This window comes from Mobula hypostoma, chromosome 1 (assembly GCF_963921235.1).
Source record: "Mobula hypostoma chromosome 1, sMobHyp1.1, whole genome shotgun sequence".
Taxonomy (NCBI): domain Eukaryota; kingdom Metazoa; phylum Chordata; class Chondrichthyes; order Myliobatiformes; family Myliobatidae; genus Mobula; species Mobula hypostoma.
Genome location: NC_086097.1, coordinates 191,782,229 through 191,801,647, shown reverse-complemented (window position 1 = coordinate 191,801,647; position 19,419 = coordinate 191,782,229). Strand labels below are relative to the sequence as shown.

Here is a 19,419-nt window from a genome sequence, read left to right as displayed (position 1 = left end):
TATGTATAGTCCATCTGTTGTTTGGAAATTTATCATGCTAGATGACAGGTGTTCAGGCTAGATAGGACAGGCATTGCTTGTCCGATTTTCAGCTGTTATCATGTTTTGGGTATATGGTGCACCAGGCGCTGACAAAATAGAACAGTTGACAGAAATTAGGCTTTAAGGACCTTGGGCTTAAAATTAAATACACAAGCATAGAAGTAGCTGACTCTAAAGATCATCTAAATTTGGTTATCAGTCCTGTTAATTTTATATTGGAAGATTATCATTAGGAAATGGCTTATTCTGCTGCTTCAATCAGACCAGACTGTGCTTTAAAACCGCAGAACCTTCAATAGAATCACAATCACCTGATGTTGACAGATCTAATTTTTATATCTGATCTTCTGATCTTCCTTTTCATGTCTGGCAAATATTGGGCTGTAGTCCCTGGAGTTCTGGAGAATGAGGAGAATTCTCATAGAAACATTCCGAATGTTAAAAGGCCTGAGCAGATTAGATATGGCAAAGTTATTTCCCATGATAAAGGAATCTAGGACAAGAGGGCATGACTTCAGGTTTGAAGGACATCCATTTCAAACAGAGATGCGGAGAAATTACTTTAGTCAGAGGGTGGTAAATCTGTGGAATTAGTTGCCACGAGCAGCTGTGGAGGCCAAGACATTGGGTGCATTTAAAGCAGAGGTAGATAGGTTTTTGATTAGCCAGGGCATCGAAGGGTATTATAGACAATAGACAATAGGTGCGGGAGTAGGTCATTCGGCCCTTCGAGCCGGCACCGCCATTCACTGTGATCATGGCTGATCATCCACAATCAGTATCCAGTACCTGCCTTATCCCCATAACCTTGGATTCCACTATCTTTAAGAGCTCTATCCATCTCTTTCTTGAAAGCATCCAGAGACTTGGCCTCCACTGCCTTCTGGGGCAGAGCATTCCATATATCCACTACTCTCTGGGTGAAAAAGTTTTTCCTCAACTCCGTTCTAAATGGCCTACCCCGTATTCTTAAACTGTGGCCTCTGGTTCGGGACTCACCCATCAGTGGGAACATACTTCCTGCCTCCAGCGTGTCCAATTCCTTAATAATCTTATATGTTTCAATCAGATCCCCTCTCATCCTTCTAAGTTCCAGTGTATACAAGCCCAGTCGCTCCAATCTTTCATCATATGACAGTTCCGCCATCCCGGGAATTAACCTTGTGAACCTACGCTGCACTCCCTCCATAGCAAGAATGTCCTTCCTCAAATTTGGAGACCAAAGCTGCACAGAATACTCCAGGTGTGGTCTCACCAGGGCCCTGTACAGCTGCAGAAGGACCTCTGTGCTCCTATACCTAATTCCCCTTGTTATGAAGGCCAGCGTGCCATTAGCTTTCTTCACAGCCTGCTGTACTTGCATGCTTGCTTTCAGTGACTGATGTACAAAAACACCTAGATCTCGTTGTACTTCTCCTTTTCCTAACTTGACTCCATTTAGATAATAATCTGCCTTCCTGTTCTTACCACCAAAGTGGATAACCTCATATTTATCCACATTAAACTGCATCTGCCATGCATCCGCCCACTCACCCAGCCTGTCTAGGTCACCCTGCATTCTCATAACATCCTCCTCACATTTCACACTGCCACCCAGCTTTGTGTCATGTGCAAATTTGCTAATGTTACTTTTAATCCCTTCATCTAAATCATTAATGTATATTGTAAACAGCTGTGGTCCCAGCCTGAACTCTGCAGTACCCCACTGGTCCCCGCCTGCCATTCCGAAAGGGACCCGTTAATTGCTACTCTTTGCTTCCTGTCAGCCATCCAATTTTCAATTCATGTCAGTACTCTGCCCCCAATACCATGTGCCCTAATTTTGCCCACTAATCTCCTATGTGGGACTTTATCAAAGGCTTTCTGAAAGTCCAGGTACACTACATCCACTGGCTCTCCCTTGTCCATTTTCTTAGTTACATCCTCAAAAAAAATCCAGAAGATTAGTCAAGCACAATTTCCCGTTCGTAAATCCATGCTGGCTCGGACCTATCCTGTTACTGCTATCCAAATGTGTCGTAATTTCATCTTTTACAATTGACTCCAGCATCTTTCCCACCACTGACGTCAGGCTAACCGGTCTATAATTCCCTGTTTTCTCTCTCCCTCCTTTCTTGAAAAGTGGGACAATATTAGCCATCCTCCAATCCACAGGAACTGATCCTGAATCTATAGAACATTGGAAAATGATTACCAATGTGTCCACGATTTCTAAAGTCACCTCTTTAAGTACCCTGGGATGCAGACCATCAGGTCCCAGGGACTTATGAGCCTTCAGACCCAACAGTCTATCCAACACCATTTCCTGCCTAATATAAATTTCCTTCAGTTCATCCATTACCCTCGGTCCTTTGGCCACTATTATATCTGGGAGATTGTTTGTGTCTTCCCTAGTGAAGACATATCCAAAGTACCTGTTCAACTCCTCTGCCATTTCCTTGTTCCCCATAATAAATTCACCCATTTCTGTCTTCAAGGGCCCAATTTTGGTCTTAACTATTTTTTTCCTTTTCGCATACCTAAAGAAGCTTTTACTATCCTCCTTTATATTCTTGGTTAGTTTACCTTTGTACCTCATTTTTTCTCCGTGTATTGCCTTTTTAGTTATCTTCTGTTGCTCTTTAAAAGTTTCCGAATCCTCCGTCTTCCCACTCATCTTTGCTATGTTATACTTCTTCTCTTTTATTTTTATACTGTCCTTTACTTCCCTTGTCAGCCACAGCCTCCCCTTACTCCCCTTAGGACCTTTCTTCCTCTTTGGAACGAACTGATCCTACACCTTCCGCATTATTCCCAGAAACACTTACCATTGCTGTTCCACTGTCATCCCTGCTAGGGTATTGTTCCATTGAACTTTGGCCGGCTCCTCCCTCATAGCACCATAGTTCCCTTTGTTCAACTGTAATACTGACACTTCCGAGTTTCCCTTCTCCCTCTCAAATTGCAGATTAAAACTTATCATATTATGGTCACTACCTCCTGATGGCTCCTTTACCTCAAGGTCCCTGATCAAATCCGGTTCATTGCACAACACTGAATCTAGAATTGCATTCTCTCTGGTGGGCTCCAGTACAAGCTGTTCTAAGAATCCATCTCGGAGGGACTCCACAAACCCCCTTTCTTGGGGTCCAGTACCAACCTGATTCCTCCAGTCTACCTGCATGTTGAAATCCCCCATGACAGCTGTAGCATTACCTTTGTGAGATGCCAATTTTAACTCTTGATTCAACTACAAACTACATCCAGACTACTGTTTGGGAGCCTGTAGATAACTCCCATTAGGGTCTTTTTACCTAGAATTTCTTAGTTCTATCCATACTGACTCTACGTCTCCTGATTCTATGTCCCCCCCCTCGCAAGGGACTGAATATCATTCCTCACCAACAGAGCCACCCCACCCCCTCTGCCCATCAGTCTGTCCTTTCGATAGGACGTATACCCTTGAATATTCATTTGCCAGGCCCTGTCCACTTGAAGCCATGTCTCTGTTATTCCCACAACATCATATTTACCAATTTCCAACTGTACCTCAAGCTCGTCCACTTTATTTCTTACACTACGTGCATTCATATACAATACTTTTAATTCATTACTCCCCTCACCTTTCATATCAATTCCTATTTCACTTGACCATACTGTATGATCCCTTCTTGAGCTTTCTGCTCTGTTGATTCTGTTGTGTTTCTTAACTTTTCTTATTCTCACTGTCTCTTTAACTTCATCCTTATATTTCCAGTATTGGGTGAAGGCGGGGGAGTGGGGATGACTGGAAGAACTGGCTCAGTCAATGACTGAATGGCGGAGCAGCCTCGATGGGCCAAATAGCCTACTACTGCTGCTACATCTTATGGTCTTATCCAAAATTTCTTGTATACCAGCAGTGGGAATTAGTTCACAGTGCAAAAATAGATTGAATCTTCTTTTTATTCATTTATCTGAGCAAATTACCATCATTAAGGACTCCTGCCATCCCGCCATGCTCTCTTTTTGCTGATGCTGCCATTGGGAGGGAGGTATAGAAGCCTTAGGTCACACTGCACCAGATTCAGGAACAGTTATTACCCTTCAACCAGCGTGCTGAACCAGCATGTGTAATTTCATTCGGCAGAACACTGAACTGATTCCACAACCTATGAACTCACTTTCAATAACTCTACAACTCATGTTCTCAGGATTATTTATTTATTGTTTGTTTTTTCTTGTATTTGGACGGTGTTTCTTCTTTTGCACATTGGTTGTATGTCAGTCTTTGTGTGTAATTTTTCATTGATTCTATTGTATTTCTTTGTTCTACTATGAAGATCTGCAAGAAAATGAATCTCAGAGAAGTACTTTGTACAGTAAATGTACTTTGAACATTAAACGTTACTCTGTCTGTGGGACTACAGGAAGGGAAAGAGTATTAGTTATTTATTATTGGAAAGAGATGAGAAAGACAAGCTGCTGCAGTTTGAGCTATCCCAGCTGTTTATGGACAGCTGTAGACATGTCTGCCAATTGATGAGTTTGATCATATGGAAGAGGATAAACAAATATGTTGATCTTGAAATCCATTCCCATTTGTAAGGCCAAATGAAGTGACAGAGTACATTTCAAAGCTATGCTGATACATAATATGTTCAGCAACACTGACTGGGGATGAATTTCTGATCTTGTGTCTTTTCTTCTGAAACTTCATAAACGACATTTCTCACAAGAAGTTTGAGATGTGTCTATTTTAAAGCAGGAAGCATCATGAACATAGTGGATGAGCTTAGAGCGTGGATCAATACTTGGAGCTATGATGTTGTGGCCATTAGAAAGACTTGGATGGCTCAGGGGCAGGAATGGTCATAGAGTGCCAGGCTTTAGATATTTCAGAAAGGACATAGAGGGAGGCAAAAGAGGTGGGGGCATGGCACTGCTGATCAGAGATAGTGTCACGTCTGCAGAAAAGGAGGAAGTCATGGAGGGAAGTCATGAAGGGGTCAAAAACTCTACTGGGTGTTTTTTATAGACCACCCAATAGTAACAGGGACATAGAGGAGCAGATAGGAAGACAGATTCTGGAACGGTGCAATGATATCAGGGTTGTCCTGGGGGGAGATTTTAATTTCCTAAACCTCGATTACCATGTCCCTAGAGTGAGGGGTTTAGATGGGGTGGAGTTTGTTAGGTGTGTTCTAGAAGATTTCTTGACACAAAATGTAGATAAGCCTACAAGAGGAGAAGCTGTATTTGATCTGGTATTGGGAAATGAATCTGGGCAGGTGTCAGGTCTCTGAGTGGGAGAGCATTTTGGAGATAGTGATCAGAATTCTAACTTCTTTGCCATAGCATTGGAGACGATTAGGAACAGACAAGTTAGGAAAGTGTTTAATTGGGGTAGGGGGAAATATGAAGCTATCAGGGAGGACGTTGGAAGCATAAATTGGGAACAGATGTTCTCAGGGAAATGTACGTCAGAAATGTGGCAAATGTTCAGGGGATATTTGAGTGGCGTTCTGTATAGTTACATTCCAATGAGACAAGGAAAGGATGATAGGGTACATGAACTGTGGTGTACAAAGGCTGTTGAAAAGCTAGTAAGGAAGAAAAGAAAAGCTTACAAAAGGTTCAAAAGACTAGATAATGATAGAGATCTAGAAGACTATAAGGCACTATAGTGGGAAGGAGCTTAAGAAAGAAATTAGGAGAGCCAGAAGGAGCCATGAGAAGGCCTTGGTGAGCAGGATTAAAGAAAACCCCAAGGCATTCTACAAGTATGTGAGAGCAAGAGGATAAGACGTGAGAGGAGAGGACCAATCAAGTGTGACAGTGGAAAAGTGTGTATGGAACCGGAGGAGATAGCAGAGGTACTTAATGAATACTTTGCTTCAGTACTCACTACGGAAAAGGATCTTGGTGATTGTAGGGATGACTTACAGCAGATTGAAAAGCTTGAGCATATAGATATTAAGAAATAGGATGTGCTTTTGGAAAGCAGCAAGTTGGATAAGTCTCCGGGACTGGACAAGATGTACCCCCAGGCTACTGTGGGAGGGGAGGGAGGAGATTGGTGAGCCTCTGGCAATGATCTTTTCATCCTCAATGGGGACGAGAGAGGTTCCAGAGGATTGGAGGGTTGCAGATGTTGTTTCCTTATTCGAGAAGGGGAGTAGGGTTAGCCCAGGAAATTATAGACCACTGAGTCTTACTTCAGTGGTTGGTAAGTTGATGGAAAAGATCTTGAGAGGCAGGATATATGAATATTGAGAGGCATAACATGATTGGGAATAGTCAGCATGGCTTTGTCAAAGGCAGGTCATGCCTTACGAGCCTGATTGAATTTTTTGAGGATGTGACTAAACACATTGATGAAGGTAGTGTAGATGTAGTGTATATGGATTTCAGCAAGGCATGTGATAAAGTATCCCATGCAGGGCTTATTGAGAAAGTAAGGAGGAATGGGATCCAAGGGGACCTTGCTTTGTGGATCCAGAATTGGCTTGCTCACAGAAGGCAAAGAGTGCTTATAGACGGGTCATATTCTGCATGGAGTTCGGTGACCAGTGGTGTGACTCAGGGATCTGTTCTGGGACCCCATCTCTTCATGATTTTTATCAATGACCTGGATGAGGAAGTGGAGGGATTAGTTAAATTGCTGATGGCACAAAGGTTGGGGGTATTGTGGATAGTGTGGAGGGCTGTCAGAGGTTACAGCGGGACATTGATAGGATGCAAAACTGGGCTGAGAAGTGGCAGATGGAATTCAACCCAGATAAGTGTGAGGTAGTTCATTTTGGTAGGTCAAATATGATGGCAGAATATAGTATTAATGGTAAGACTCTTAACTGTGTGGAGGATCAGGGGGATCTTGGGGTCCGAGTCCATAGATGCATTGGCCTTCATCAACCGTGGGATTCAGTTTAAGAGCCGAGAGGTAATTATTACAGCTGTATAGGACCCTGGTCAGACCCCACTTGGAATACCTTACTCAGTTCTGGTAATCTCACTACAGGAAAGATGTGGAAACTATAGAAAGGGTGCAGAGAAGATTTACAAGGACGTTGCCTGGATTGGGGAGCATGCCTTATGAGAACAGGTTGCGTGAACTCGACCTTTTTTCCTTGGAGCGGTGGAGGATGAGAGGTGACCTGATAGAGGTGTATAAGATGATGAGAGGCATTGATCATGTGGATAGTCAGGGGCTTTTTCCCAGGGCTGAAATGGCTAACATGAGAGGGCACAGTTTTAAGGTTCTTGGAAGTAGGTACAGAGGAGATGCCAGGGGTAAGTTTTTTATGCAGAGAGTGGTGAGTGTGTGGAATGGGCTGCCATTGATATTGGTGGAGGCGGATACGATAGGGTCTTTTAAGAGACTCCTGGGTAGGTACATGGAGCTTAGAAAAACAGAGGGCTGTGGGTAACCCTCGGTAATTTCTAAAGTAAGTACATGTTTGGCACAGCATTGTGGGCCAAAGGGCCTGCATTTTGCTTTAGGTTGTCTATGTTTCTAAGATTCATCCAATGGTACTGTACATAGAATCACATTTTAAATATGAATTAAAATGTAGATTTTGGAAAACTGCACAATCAAACTAAAACTGAGCAAAAATATTGTAACTCAGTGAATTTTGTTACATCTGTTAAGTTTAATTGCAGTTCAAATGCATTACAATCTTAAACATGCATTACATAATAAAAGTTCGATTTTTAAAATTTGTTCTGTATCAGAGGAAGAACTCAACCAAGGTAAACCTTTCAGATATGGTAACTACTAGGCAACTACTAGCTGCCTAATGCGCAATGACACTGATAGTGGTAAAGTGAAACTAACAAATTGTTATCTGGTTTACTTTAAACAGAAAATCATGAACGAGTTAAAACTGGACAATCAACAAACTGTTTTTGCCAAGAATTCGTGATTGCTTACATCCCTTCAGTCAAATGTAATTCTGAGAAATGTAATTATCACAGTGGGCTAGAAATTCTCACATGGTTGAAAAAGAAGGCTTCACTGACACTACATGGAGACTTGAGCCAGTATCACACACCATAAAGGAATTGGCTTTTTTGTGTGAAAATTGCAGCAATACATGCAGATAAGTATTTTGCACGGTTCTGTATAGTTACATTTAGTAACTCGACCTAAGATGCACTTTCCTACCTTAGTGGAAGCTTACTGTATGACTTCTCCATGGGAACCACTGACTCAAGTATCGGGGTCAACTTTGTACTTAAGTAGTAGCTGGAATATGGGTAAATTGCTAAATTATTGTCACATTGATTTAAGCATGAAAGTGTTTAATTTTTAGAAAGCTAACATACAAGTGCAGCAAGTAATATGGAAGGCAAATGTTATCTTGACCTTTATTATAGAATGCAAGAATAAAGAGGATTTACTGTAACCACTTGGGACCTTGGTGAGACCAAACCTGGATTATTGTGTAAAGAGTTAGGTCTCCTTACCAGATGGAATGCAATAAAAAAATCACCAGATTGACTTATGGAATAGTGGGTTTTCCAGTGTGGAGAGATTGTGCAGATGACTGTAAACCCAAGAGGTGGATGATAAGTGAAAATTTCGTTGAATATCCCAGAGAATGCTCTGGGTGGCAATGGAAACCAGTATCAAGGGTCACAGACCAACAATAGGGCATAGGCCATTTAGCACTGAGTAGTAATTACCTCACTCAGAAGATGATGAATATCATGGTGGGGTATGATTTCCTACATATATATACTTGCTGTAATACATCTTTAAATTTTTTTCTATATTTATTATGTATCACATTGTACTGCTGCCGCTAAATTAACAAATTTCATGACATATCCAGTGATATTAAACCTGATTGTGATTCTGATCCTCAGTTGTTGGGTTCATTCAAACAGAAATCAAATTCTTTGTTGTTTGGCTTCATGGAAGTGAAAGGATATGGGGGTAAGGCAGAAAAGATGGAATAATGGATGAACAATAAAATAGCCAGCTAGTGGTGTGGTGGCATCCACACTGGACTTGGAGGCGAGTGGTCCTGGGCTTGAATCTAGCTGGCTGCCCGCACGCTTTCCATCTGTGCCGGGTTGAGCATCAGGCTAGCAACTCGGGTTCATAAAAAAAAAGGACAAATATTGAAGAAATGGCAAGGTGGCTGCCCGATGCACACCCTGCCATGTGTAGCTGGATCCTGGACTTCCTGTTAGATTGCCGGTGGGTGTTAAGAGTGGGCTCCCTCACCTCTGCCCCTCTAACCCTCAACAAAGGTGCCCCTCAGGGCTGTGTCCTAAGCCCCCTCCTTTACTCTCTGAATACCCATGAGTATGTCACTATCCACAGCCCCAATCTGCTAATTAAATTTGCTGATGATACTACACTGATTGGCCTAATCTCAAATAATAATGAGACAGCCTACAGAGAACAAGTCATCACCCTGACACAGTGGTGTCAAGAAAATAACCTCTCCCTCAATGTCGCAAAAACAAAGGAGCTAGTTGTGGACAACAGGAGGAATGGAGAGAGGCTAACCCCTATTGACGTCAATGGATCTGGGGTTGAGAGGGTGAACAGCTTTAAGTTCCTCAACATGCAGATCACCGAGGATCTCACGTGGTCTGTACATACCGGCTGTGTGGTGTAAAAGGCACAACAGCGCCTCTTTCACCTCAGGTGGTTGAAGAAGTTTGATATGGCCCCCCAAATTCCTAAGAACTTTCTACAGGGGCACGATTAAGACCATCCTGCCTGGCTGCATCACTGCCTGGTATGGGAACTGTACACTCCTTATTCACAGGACTTTGCAGAGAGTAGTGCGGACGGCCAGCACATCTGTAGATGTGAACTTCCCACTATTCAGGACATTTACAAAGACAGGTGTGTAAAAAGGGCCCGAACGATCATTGGGGACCCAAGTCACCCCAACAAAAAACTGTTCCAGCTGCTACCATCCAGAAACGGTACCACAGCATAAAAGCCAGGACCAACGGGCTCCAGGACAGCTTCTTCCAGCAGGCCATAAGACTGGTTAGTTCATGCTGATACAATTGTATTTCTATCTTATATTGACTGTCCTGTTGTACATACTATTTATTATAAATTACTATAAATTGCACATTGCACATTTAGACAGAGATGTAAAGTTTTTTACTCCTCATGTAAGTAATGAAATCAATTCAATTCAATACGATGTACAGAGAAGAACAACAACAATAAATACTGGTTTTGCCAATAATGTCCAATTTCAGAAAATTAATAAATAATACAATCATATTATTTTGTTAATTGTACAGCAGACTCTGAGTTGGATAGATGTTTCCTGTCCTCCTGTTTTCTTTCTTACATTTTGATGTAGCTTAAAGTAAAAAAAACACTGGTTCAGGGGAATACAAAATTAAAATGAATCTCTCGAAGTATCTGGCTGGTTTTTCCGGAGGCCCAATTGAATTGGGAGCGAAAGAGGAGGTAACTCAGGATCTCTGAGTGAGATTTAAAAAGGAGCATTCACAAGCTTTCACAATATATTAGCAAGGGCAAATAAAAATAAGGCAGGGCCAAGCAGAGTGGCCAGTATTTGAATGGACCAGTGTTAGAGGGATGTGCCTTGGTGAGAACAGGCTTGGGTGAGGTATGTATAGAAACTACAGCACAGAAACAGGCCTTTTGGCCCTTCTTGGCTGTGCTGAACCATTTTCTGCCTAGTCCCACTGACCTGCACACGGACCATATCCCTCCATACACCTCCCATCCATGTATCTGTCCACTTTATTCTTAAATGTTAAAAAAGAACCCGCATTTACCACCTCGTCTGGCAGCTCATTCCATACTCCCATCACTCTCTGTGTGAAGAAGCCCCCCTAATGTTCCCTTTAAACTTTTCCCCCCTCACCCTTAACCCATGTCCTCTGGTTTTTTTCTCCCCTTTCCTCAGTGGAAAAAGCCTGCTTGCATTCACTGTACCTATACCCATCATAATTTTATATACCTCTATCAAATCTCCCCTCATTCTTCTACGTTCCAGGGAATAAAGTCCTAACCTATTCAACCTTTCTCTGTAACTGAGTTTCTCAAGTCCTGGCAACATCCTTGTAAACCTTCTCTGCACTCTTTCAACCTTATTTATATTCTTCCTGTAATTTGGTGACCAAAACTGAACACAATACTCCAGATTCGGCCTCACCAATGCCTTATACAACCTCATCATAACATTCCAGCTCTTATACTCAATACTTTGATTAATAAAGGCCAATGTACCAAAAGCTCTCTTTACGACCCTATCTACCTGTGACGCCACTTTTAGGGAATTTTGTATCTGCATTCCCAGATCCCTCTGTTCCACTGCACTCCTCAGTGCCTTACCATTAACCCTGTATGTTCTACGTTGGTTTGTCCTTCCAACCTGCAATACCTCACACTTGTCAGTATTAAACTCCATTTGCCATTTTTCAGCCCATTTTTCCAGCTGCTCCAAGTCCCTCTGCAGGCTCTGAAAACCTTCCTCACTGTCTACTACACCTCCAATCTTTGTATCATCAGCAAACTTGCTGATCCAATTTACCACATTATCATCCAGATCATTGATATAGATGACAAATAACAATGGACCCAGCATTGATCCCTGTGGCACACCACTAGTCACAGGCCTCCACTCAGAGAAGCAATTCTCTACCACCACTCTCTGGCTTCTTCCATCGAGCCAATGTCTAATCCAATTTACCACCTCTCCATGTATACCTAGCGACTGAATTTTCCTAACTAACCTCCCATGCGGGACCTTGTCAAAGGCCTTACTGAAGTCCATGTAGACAATATCCGCTGCCTTCCCTTCCACTTCCCTGGTAACCTCCTCGAAAAACTCTAATAGATTGGTCAAACATGACCTACCATGCACAAAGCCATGTTGACTCTCCCTAATAAGTCCCTGTCTATCCAAATGCTTGTAGATTCTGTCTCTTAGTACTCCCTCCAATAACTTACCTACTTCCGACGTTAAACTTACTGACCTATAATTTCCCGGATTACTTTTCGATCATTTTTTAAACAACGGAACAACATGAGCCACTCTCCAATCCTCTGGCACCTCACCTGTAGACAGCGACATTTTAAATATTTCAGCCAGGGCCCCTGCAATTTCAACACTAGTCTCCTTCAAGGTCCAAGAGAACACCCTGTCAGGTCCCGGGGATTTATCCACTTTAGTTTTCCTCAAGACAGCAAGGACCTCCTCCTTTTCGATCTGTACAGTTTCCATGATCTCACTACTTGTTTCCCTTAAATCCATAGACTTCATGCCAGTTTCCTTAGTAAATACAGACGCAAAAAACCTATTTAAGATCTCCCCCATTTCCTTTGGTTCCGCACATAGCCGACCACTCTGATCTTCAAGAGGACCAATTTTATCCCTTACAATCCTTTTGCTCTTAATATACCTGTAAAAGCTCTTCGGATTATCCTTCACTTTGACTGCCAAGGCAACCTCATGTCTTCTTTTAGCCCTCCTGATTTCTTTCTTAAGTATTTTCTTGCACTTCTTATACTCCTCAAGCACCTTATTTACTCCCTGCTTCCTATACAGGTCATAAAACTCCCTCTTCTTCTTTATCAGAGTTGCAATATCTCTTGAGAACCAAGGTTCCTTATTCCTATTCACCTTGCCTTTAATCCTGACAGGAACATACAAATTCTGCACTCTCAAAATTTCTGCTTTGAAGGCTTCCCACCTACCGATCACATCCATGCCAGAGAACAACCTGTCCCAATCTACGCTTTTTAGATCCTTTCTCATTTCTTCAAATTTGGCCTTCTTCCAGTTAAGAACCTCAACCCTAGGACCAGATCTATCCTTGTCCATGATCAAGTTGAAACTAATGGTGTTATGATCATTGGAACCAAAGTGCTCCCCTACACAGACTTCTGTCACTTGTCCTAACTCATTTCCTAACAGGAGATCCAATATTGCATTCCCTCTAGTTGGTCCCTATTGATTTAGAAAACTTTCCTGAACACATTTTACAAACTCTAAACCATCTAGACCCCTAACAGTATGGGAGACCCAATCAATATATGGAAAATTAAAATCCCCTACCACCACAACTTTATGTTTCCTGCAGTTGCCTGCTATCTCTCTGCAGATTTGCACTTCCAATTCTCTTTGACTATTGGGTGGTCTGTAATACAATCCCACTAATGTGGCCATACCTTTCCTGTTTCTCAGCTCCACCCACAAGGACTCAGTAGACAAGCCCTCTAATCTGTCCTGCCTTAGCACTACTGTAATATTTTCCCTAACAAGCAATGCCACTCCCCCACCTTTCATTCCTCTGCCTCGATCACATCTGAAACATCGGAACCCTGGAATATTAAGCTGCCAGTCCTGCCCCTCCTGTAGCCAAGTTTCACTAATTGCTACAACGTCATAATTCCACGTGTCAATCCACACCCTCAACTCATCCGCCTTCCCCGCAATACTCCTAGCATTGAAATATATACACCTCAGAAGATTTTTACCACCACTCACAACTTTTCTATTAGCGGATTTGCTTGAACTTTTAACATCATTTATTTTCACCCCAGCCACACTGTCAGCTCTGGCACTTTGGTTCCCATCCCCCTGCGAATCTAGTTTAAAGCCCCTGGTAAGTTTCTTCTTTATTCTTCATTCTTTGTCTGTTAGCACATAGTTAGAGGTTGTGTGTTATTTGTGTGAGATACAACAATTCTGGGAGACCTCCAGCCTCCCAGGTAACCACATCTGCACCAGGTGCATTGAGCTGCAGCTCCTCAGAACGTTTTAGTGAACTGGAGTTTCAACTCGATGACCTTCGGCTCATTTGGGAAACTTGAGGTGATAAACAGGAGCTACATGGAGGTAGTTACCCCTAAGGTGAAGGAGGCAGGTACCTGGGTGACTGTCAGGAGAGTGAAAGGAAATGGGCAGCCAGTACAGAGTACCCATGGCTATTCAACACAATAGTAAGTACACAATTTTGGATACTGTCCAGTGTGATAACCTATTGGGGGTGAGGGGGGCTGCAGTGACCGGGTCTCTGGTACTGGGTCTGGTGCTGTGGCTCAGAAGGTGGGGAGGAGAGAAGAGGATTGCAGTAGTGATAGAGGATTCCATAGTCAGAGGAACAGACGCTACATTCTGTGGACACAATAGAAACATCCAGGTGGTATATTGCCTCCCTTGTGCCAGGGTCAGCTCCACGGCATTCTAAAAGGGGAGGGTGAGCAGCGGAAGTCTTGGTATATATTGGAATGAATGACATAGGTAGGAAAAGGGAGGAATTCCTGAAAACTTTAGGGAGCTGGGCAGAAAGCTGAAAAGCAGGACCTCCAAGGTAGTAATCCCTGGATCTCAGGCCAGTGAGGGTAAGAATCAAAAAGTGTGATGAATATAGGACTGAGGGTGTTATATTTGAATACATGCAGTATACAGAATAAGGAAGATGATCTTGTACCGCAGAGATTGGCAGGAATGGCATAGGTGTCACAGAGTCATGGCTGAAAGAAGATTATGGTTGGGAGCTGAACATCCAAGGGTACACATTGTATTGAAAGGATGGGAAGGTAGGTAGCAGGGGTGGAGTGGCTCCGTTGGTAAAAAAAAAATGAAATCAAATCCCTAGAAAGCGCTGACAGAATCGGAAAATGTAGAATAGTTGTGGGTGGAGTTAAGGAAGTGTATGTGTAAAAAGACCCCGATGGCAGTTATATATAGACCTCTAAACAGTAGACAGGATGTGGGCTTCAAATTACAATGGGAGATAGAAAATGCATGACAAGCGGGCAAGGTTAGGATAGTCACTGGGGATTTCAATATGCAGGAAGATTGGGAAAATCAGATTAGTTCTTATTTTGGATTCAGGAGAGAGGCTTTATATACAGTAATGCCCACGAGAGGGTTTTTTTTTGAACAGTTGGTGGTTGAGCCCACAAGGGGATCAGCTATTCTGGATTGAGTGTTGTGTAATGATCCTGATTTGATGAGGGAGTTTAAGGTAAAGGAACCCTTAGAGAGAGTGATCATAATATGATAGAATTCACCCCGCAATTTGAGAGGGACAAGCTAAAGTCAAATGTATCAGTTTTACAGTGGAGTAAAGGAAATTACAGAGGCATGAGGAGCTGGCCAAATTTGATTGAAAGGGGACACAAGAAGGGATGATGGCAGAGCAACAATGATTGGAATTTCTGCAAGCAATTCAGAAGGTGCAGGATAGGTACATCCCAAAGAAAAAGTGCTATTCTAAAGGCAGGATGCACAACTGTGGCTGACAAGGGAAGTCAAAGCCAACATAAAAGCAAAAGAGGGCATATAATAGAGCAAAAACTAGTTAGAGGAATAATAAGCTTCTAAAAACCAACAAAAGGCTACTAAGAAAAGCCATAAGGAGGGAAAAGATGGAATATGAAGGTAAGCTACCCAATAATATGAAAGAGGATACTGAAAGTTTTTTCAGATACAGGTGTATATAAAGAGGCAAGAGTAGATATCGGATTACCCAAAAATTACACTGAAGAGATAATAATTGGGGGCAAAGAAATGGCGGATGAACTGAATAAACATTTTGTATCAGTTTTCACTGTGGAAGACGCTAGCAGTATGCCAGAAGTTCAAATGTCAGGGGCAGAAGTGAATGCAGCTGTTATTACTAGGGAGAAGGTGCTTGGGAAGCTGAATGATTTGAAGGTAGATAAGTCAATTGGACTACACCCAATGGTTCTGAAAGAGATAGCTAATGAGATTGTGGAGGCAGTAATGATCTTTCAAGAATTAATAGATTCTAACGTGGTTCCGTGGAACTGAAAATTGCAAATGTTACTCCAGTCTTCAAGAAGGGAGGATGTCAATACCTCCAGTTGAACTTTGTCTTTTTGTGTGTTTTCCCCCAGCTGTCAGTCTGTGGTTTTGTATTGCCATGTGCTCTTGTTTGTTTTCATACCCCATGCTCCTGTCCCCGCTCCTGCTCTACTCCGACCCTTGTATTACTGAGTACTCTGCCTCTCACCTGTTTCTCATTATTACCTGTTTTGCTGCCACTTCTGTCTCATTGTGCTCCACCTATCATCTGCCTCTTTGTTTATTGCTCAGTGTATTTTCGTCCTGCGTTTTCACCTGTTTGTTGCCAGATTGTGCCAGTGGGTTTTCCTGAGCCTTTCCAGCATTCGTATCTGAAATCTGTCTGTCTGAATATTGACTCTGCCCATTTCCCAGTTCTGGTTTTTGGATTTCTCTGGATGTTTTGATCTCTGCTGGAACTTTGACACTGACTTGGTTTGCACCTTGGCATTTGTTATTCAACTAATATCACTGTGTGCACAGTACTGGATCTGCGATTGGATCCCCGCTCCAGCATCCTGGCTGTACAATCTGGTCAGAATGGATCCAGCAGATCCCGGTCGTCTGAGAGCTGTCCTGAAACAACAGGGAGTGATACCGGGGAGACACCAGAACCAGCTGGACTCTGTGTTCAGGGCAGTGGAGTCACTTTCTGCCAATGTTGCAGATCTTGTGGCCCAGACTCAGTCACTCCAGCTGGCCCAGAGCACCCAACAACATTCTGCGCCTGCATCTTCTGCTCTGCTCTCCACGTTCTCGCTTTCGCCTCCTGTCCAAGAGCCCTGTCTGCCGCCTCCAGAAAAGTACTCAGGTGAGCCCAGTGGACCCTCATTTTTGAATTACAATCAACATTTCTGACTGATCGAGCCATGGTGGCCTACGTCATCACTCAGCTGTCCAGTTGGGCAAGAGAATGGGGAACAGCTGTCTGGGAGGCAGGCTCACCTTTTTGCATCAGTTTTCAGTTATTTTCTGAGGAGATGAGGAAAGTGCTCCAAGCGTGGGAGAGAGGCTGCCTGTGAAATGCTGCACGCGCACCAGGGGTGCAGATCTGTGTCAGATTGTGCCATAGTGTTCCGGACCCTAGCCACCTGCAGTGGTTGGAACTCGGAGGCACAGTACAACACCTTCCTGAATGGCCTCTCTGAAGACATCAAAGATGAGCTGGTCACCCAGGACCTTCCTGCCACCTTTGAAGCCCTGGTGGATTTAGCTATCCGTATTGATGTTCGCCTTTAGCAGCGCTGCTAAGTGAAGGGTTCCAGAGGGTCCCGGGGGCAATGGGTGAGTTCCAAGCTCCTCATCAGTCTACATTGCCCTGCAGTTTGCCCCATCTGCAATTCCTGTTCCAGAGCCTGAAGCTATACATATTGACTGTACCTGCCTGATGCAGACTGAAAGACAAAGGAGAATCAGCACCCGTTCCTCTCTGTACTGTGGCCAACCAGACCACTGCATCTGCATCTGCCCAGTAAAAGCCAAGCGCTCACCAGTAGGATGAGGAGTACTGGTGAGCTTGACCCCTGTCCGGCATTCCTCGACGCCACTGACTCTCATACCTGCTTCTCTGGAGTGGAGCGTCCAATGGCAAGCAGTCTCCGTCTTGGTCGATTCTGATGCAGAGGGGTGTTTTATCGATTCCGGCTTGGCTGCCCAGTGGGGATTACCCACGTCTGCTCTCCAGTCACCATTGGTGGCCAATGCCTTGAACGGTCAGAGACTGGCTAACATCACCCATGTCACAGCCCCAGTGAGTCTCAGTCTATCCGGCAACTATCATGAATAGTTAACCCTTTGTTATTGACTCTCCTCAAGCTCCCATTATCCTGGACCATCCCTGGTTAGTTAAACACAAGCCCACATTGACAGGCTCAGTCACAAGATTGTAGGCTGGAGCCCATTTTGTCACTCCCACTGCCTCCGCCATGCTCAGATCCCCCTGAGGAATTCCAGACCTTAGTGCCATCTCTCCTAAGTACATGGACCTCAAGGCTGTGTTTAGCAAGGCCCTGGCCACTTCCCTACCACCTCATCGTCCACAAGATTGCGTCATTGACGTCTTGCTTGGCACATCTCCCCCAAGGGGCCACCTGTATTCCCTGTCCTTAACTCAAACTGAAGCCATGAGTAAGTACATTCAAAAGTCTCTGGCTGCAGGCATCATCCGGCTGTCTTCCTCCCCTACTGGTGCTGGTTTTTCCTTTGTTGAAAAGAAGGACAGCTCCTTGCGTCCATGCATTGATTACCAGGGACTGAATGAAGTCACTGTTAAGAACCATTACCCTCTTCCGCTCATGACCTCGACATTTGAACTACTGCAAGGAGCCTCAGTTTTCACCAAGCTTAAGCTCCGTAATGCTTAACATCTTGTCTGCATCCGCAAGGGAGACAAGTGGAAGACGGCCTTCAACACCACCTCAGGCCATTACGAGTATCTGGTCATGCCATTCGGTCTCACCAATACCCCCGCTGCCTTCCAAACCCTGGTAAATGATGTTCTCAGGGACACGCTGAACCAATTTGTTTTTGTGTATCTCAACGACATTTTGATTTTTTTTCTAAGTCCCTTACTGAACACACGGGTCACGTTTGCAGAGTTCTTCAGTGCCTTCTGGAGAACCAACTCTTCGTGAAGGCTGAGAAATGTGAGTTTCATCACAATACCGTCTCCTTCCTGGGGTATGTAATTTCAGGTGGTTCCATTCAGATGGACCAACAGAAGGTCAAGGCAGTGGTCAAACAGTCCTCAACCTTCCACTAATCGGGAGTTGCAACACTTCTTGGGCTTTGCTAACTTTTATCGCCGCTTCATCAGAAATTACAGTACACTGGCTGCACCACTCACTGCTCTTACCTCATCTGCTGTCAGATTATCCTGGTCCCCTGCTGCTGAAAAAGCATTCTCTGCCCTGAAGGAGTATTTCACTTCTGCCCCCATCCTGATTCAACCCCACAATGACCGGCAGTTCACTGTGGAAGTGGATGCATCTGACATTGGTATAGGAGCTGTTCTGTTTTGGCACTTGGCCAAAGATGAGAAGGTACACCCCTGCGCTGCCTTCTCTCACCGCCTCACTTCCACGGAGCGGAATTACGATGTCGGAAACCGGGAGCTGCTGGCTGTGAAGCTAGCTCTGGAGGAGTGGAGGCATTGGCTGGAGGGAGCAAAGGTGCCATTCTTAGCCTGGACTGATCACAAGAATCTGGAATATATCTGTATGGCCAAGCATCTCAACTCCCATCAAGCTCCTTGGTCCCTGTTTTTCTCAAGATTCAATTTTACTCTGTCCTTCCACCTTGGTTCCAAGAATGGAAAACCTGATGCACTCTCCCGAAGATTTCCTTCCTCTGAGACCCCTGGGGTACCCGATATCATCTTCCCTGCTCACTATCTCGTGGGTGCAGCGCAGTGGGATATTGAAGCCATGGTGCAAAGCTGCTCAACAGAGCGAGGCAGCCCCTTGTCAATGCCCCACTATGTTCCCAGCTCTGTCCGCTCACAGGTATTGCAGTGGTGTCATTCTTCCTGGTTATCCTGTCACCCTGGAACCAAGCATACTTAGGCCTTCATCAGTCCATG

The 19,419-nt window shown here is 44.0% G+C and overlaps 1 protein-coding gene across 7 annotated transcripts in view; it reads left to right on the top strand.

Annotated features, from left to right (window-relative positions):
- The window catches only part of si:dkey-181m9.8 (E3 ubiquitin-protein ligase RNF31), a 153,646-nt gene extending 143,420 nt beyond the window's left edge, over nucleotides 1–10,226 (top strand). For 6 of the 7 annotated variants that reach the window (XM_063062059.1, XM_063062049.1, XM_063062105.1 and 3 more), the window contains one exon: nucleotides 7,869–10,226. In XM_063062059.1, the coding sequence (XP_062918129.1) occupies nucleotides 7,869–7,928 (60 nt within the window). In that variant the 3' untranslated portion in view covers nucleotides 7,929–10,226. The remainder of the gene's footprint in view (nucleotides 1–7,868) is intronic. The other variant, XM_063062069.1, reaches the window with a different exon arrangement.
- Nucleotides 10,227–19,419: the final 9,193 nt, after the last annotated feature.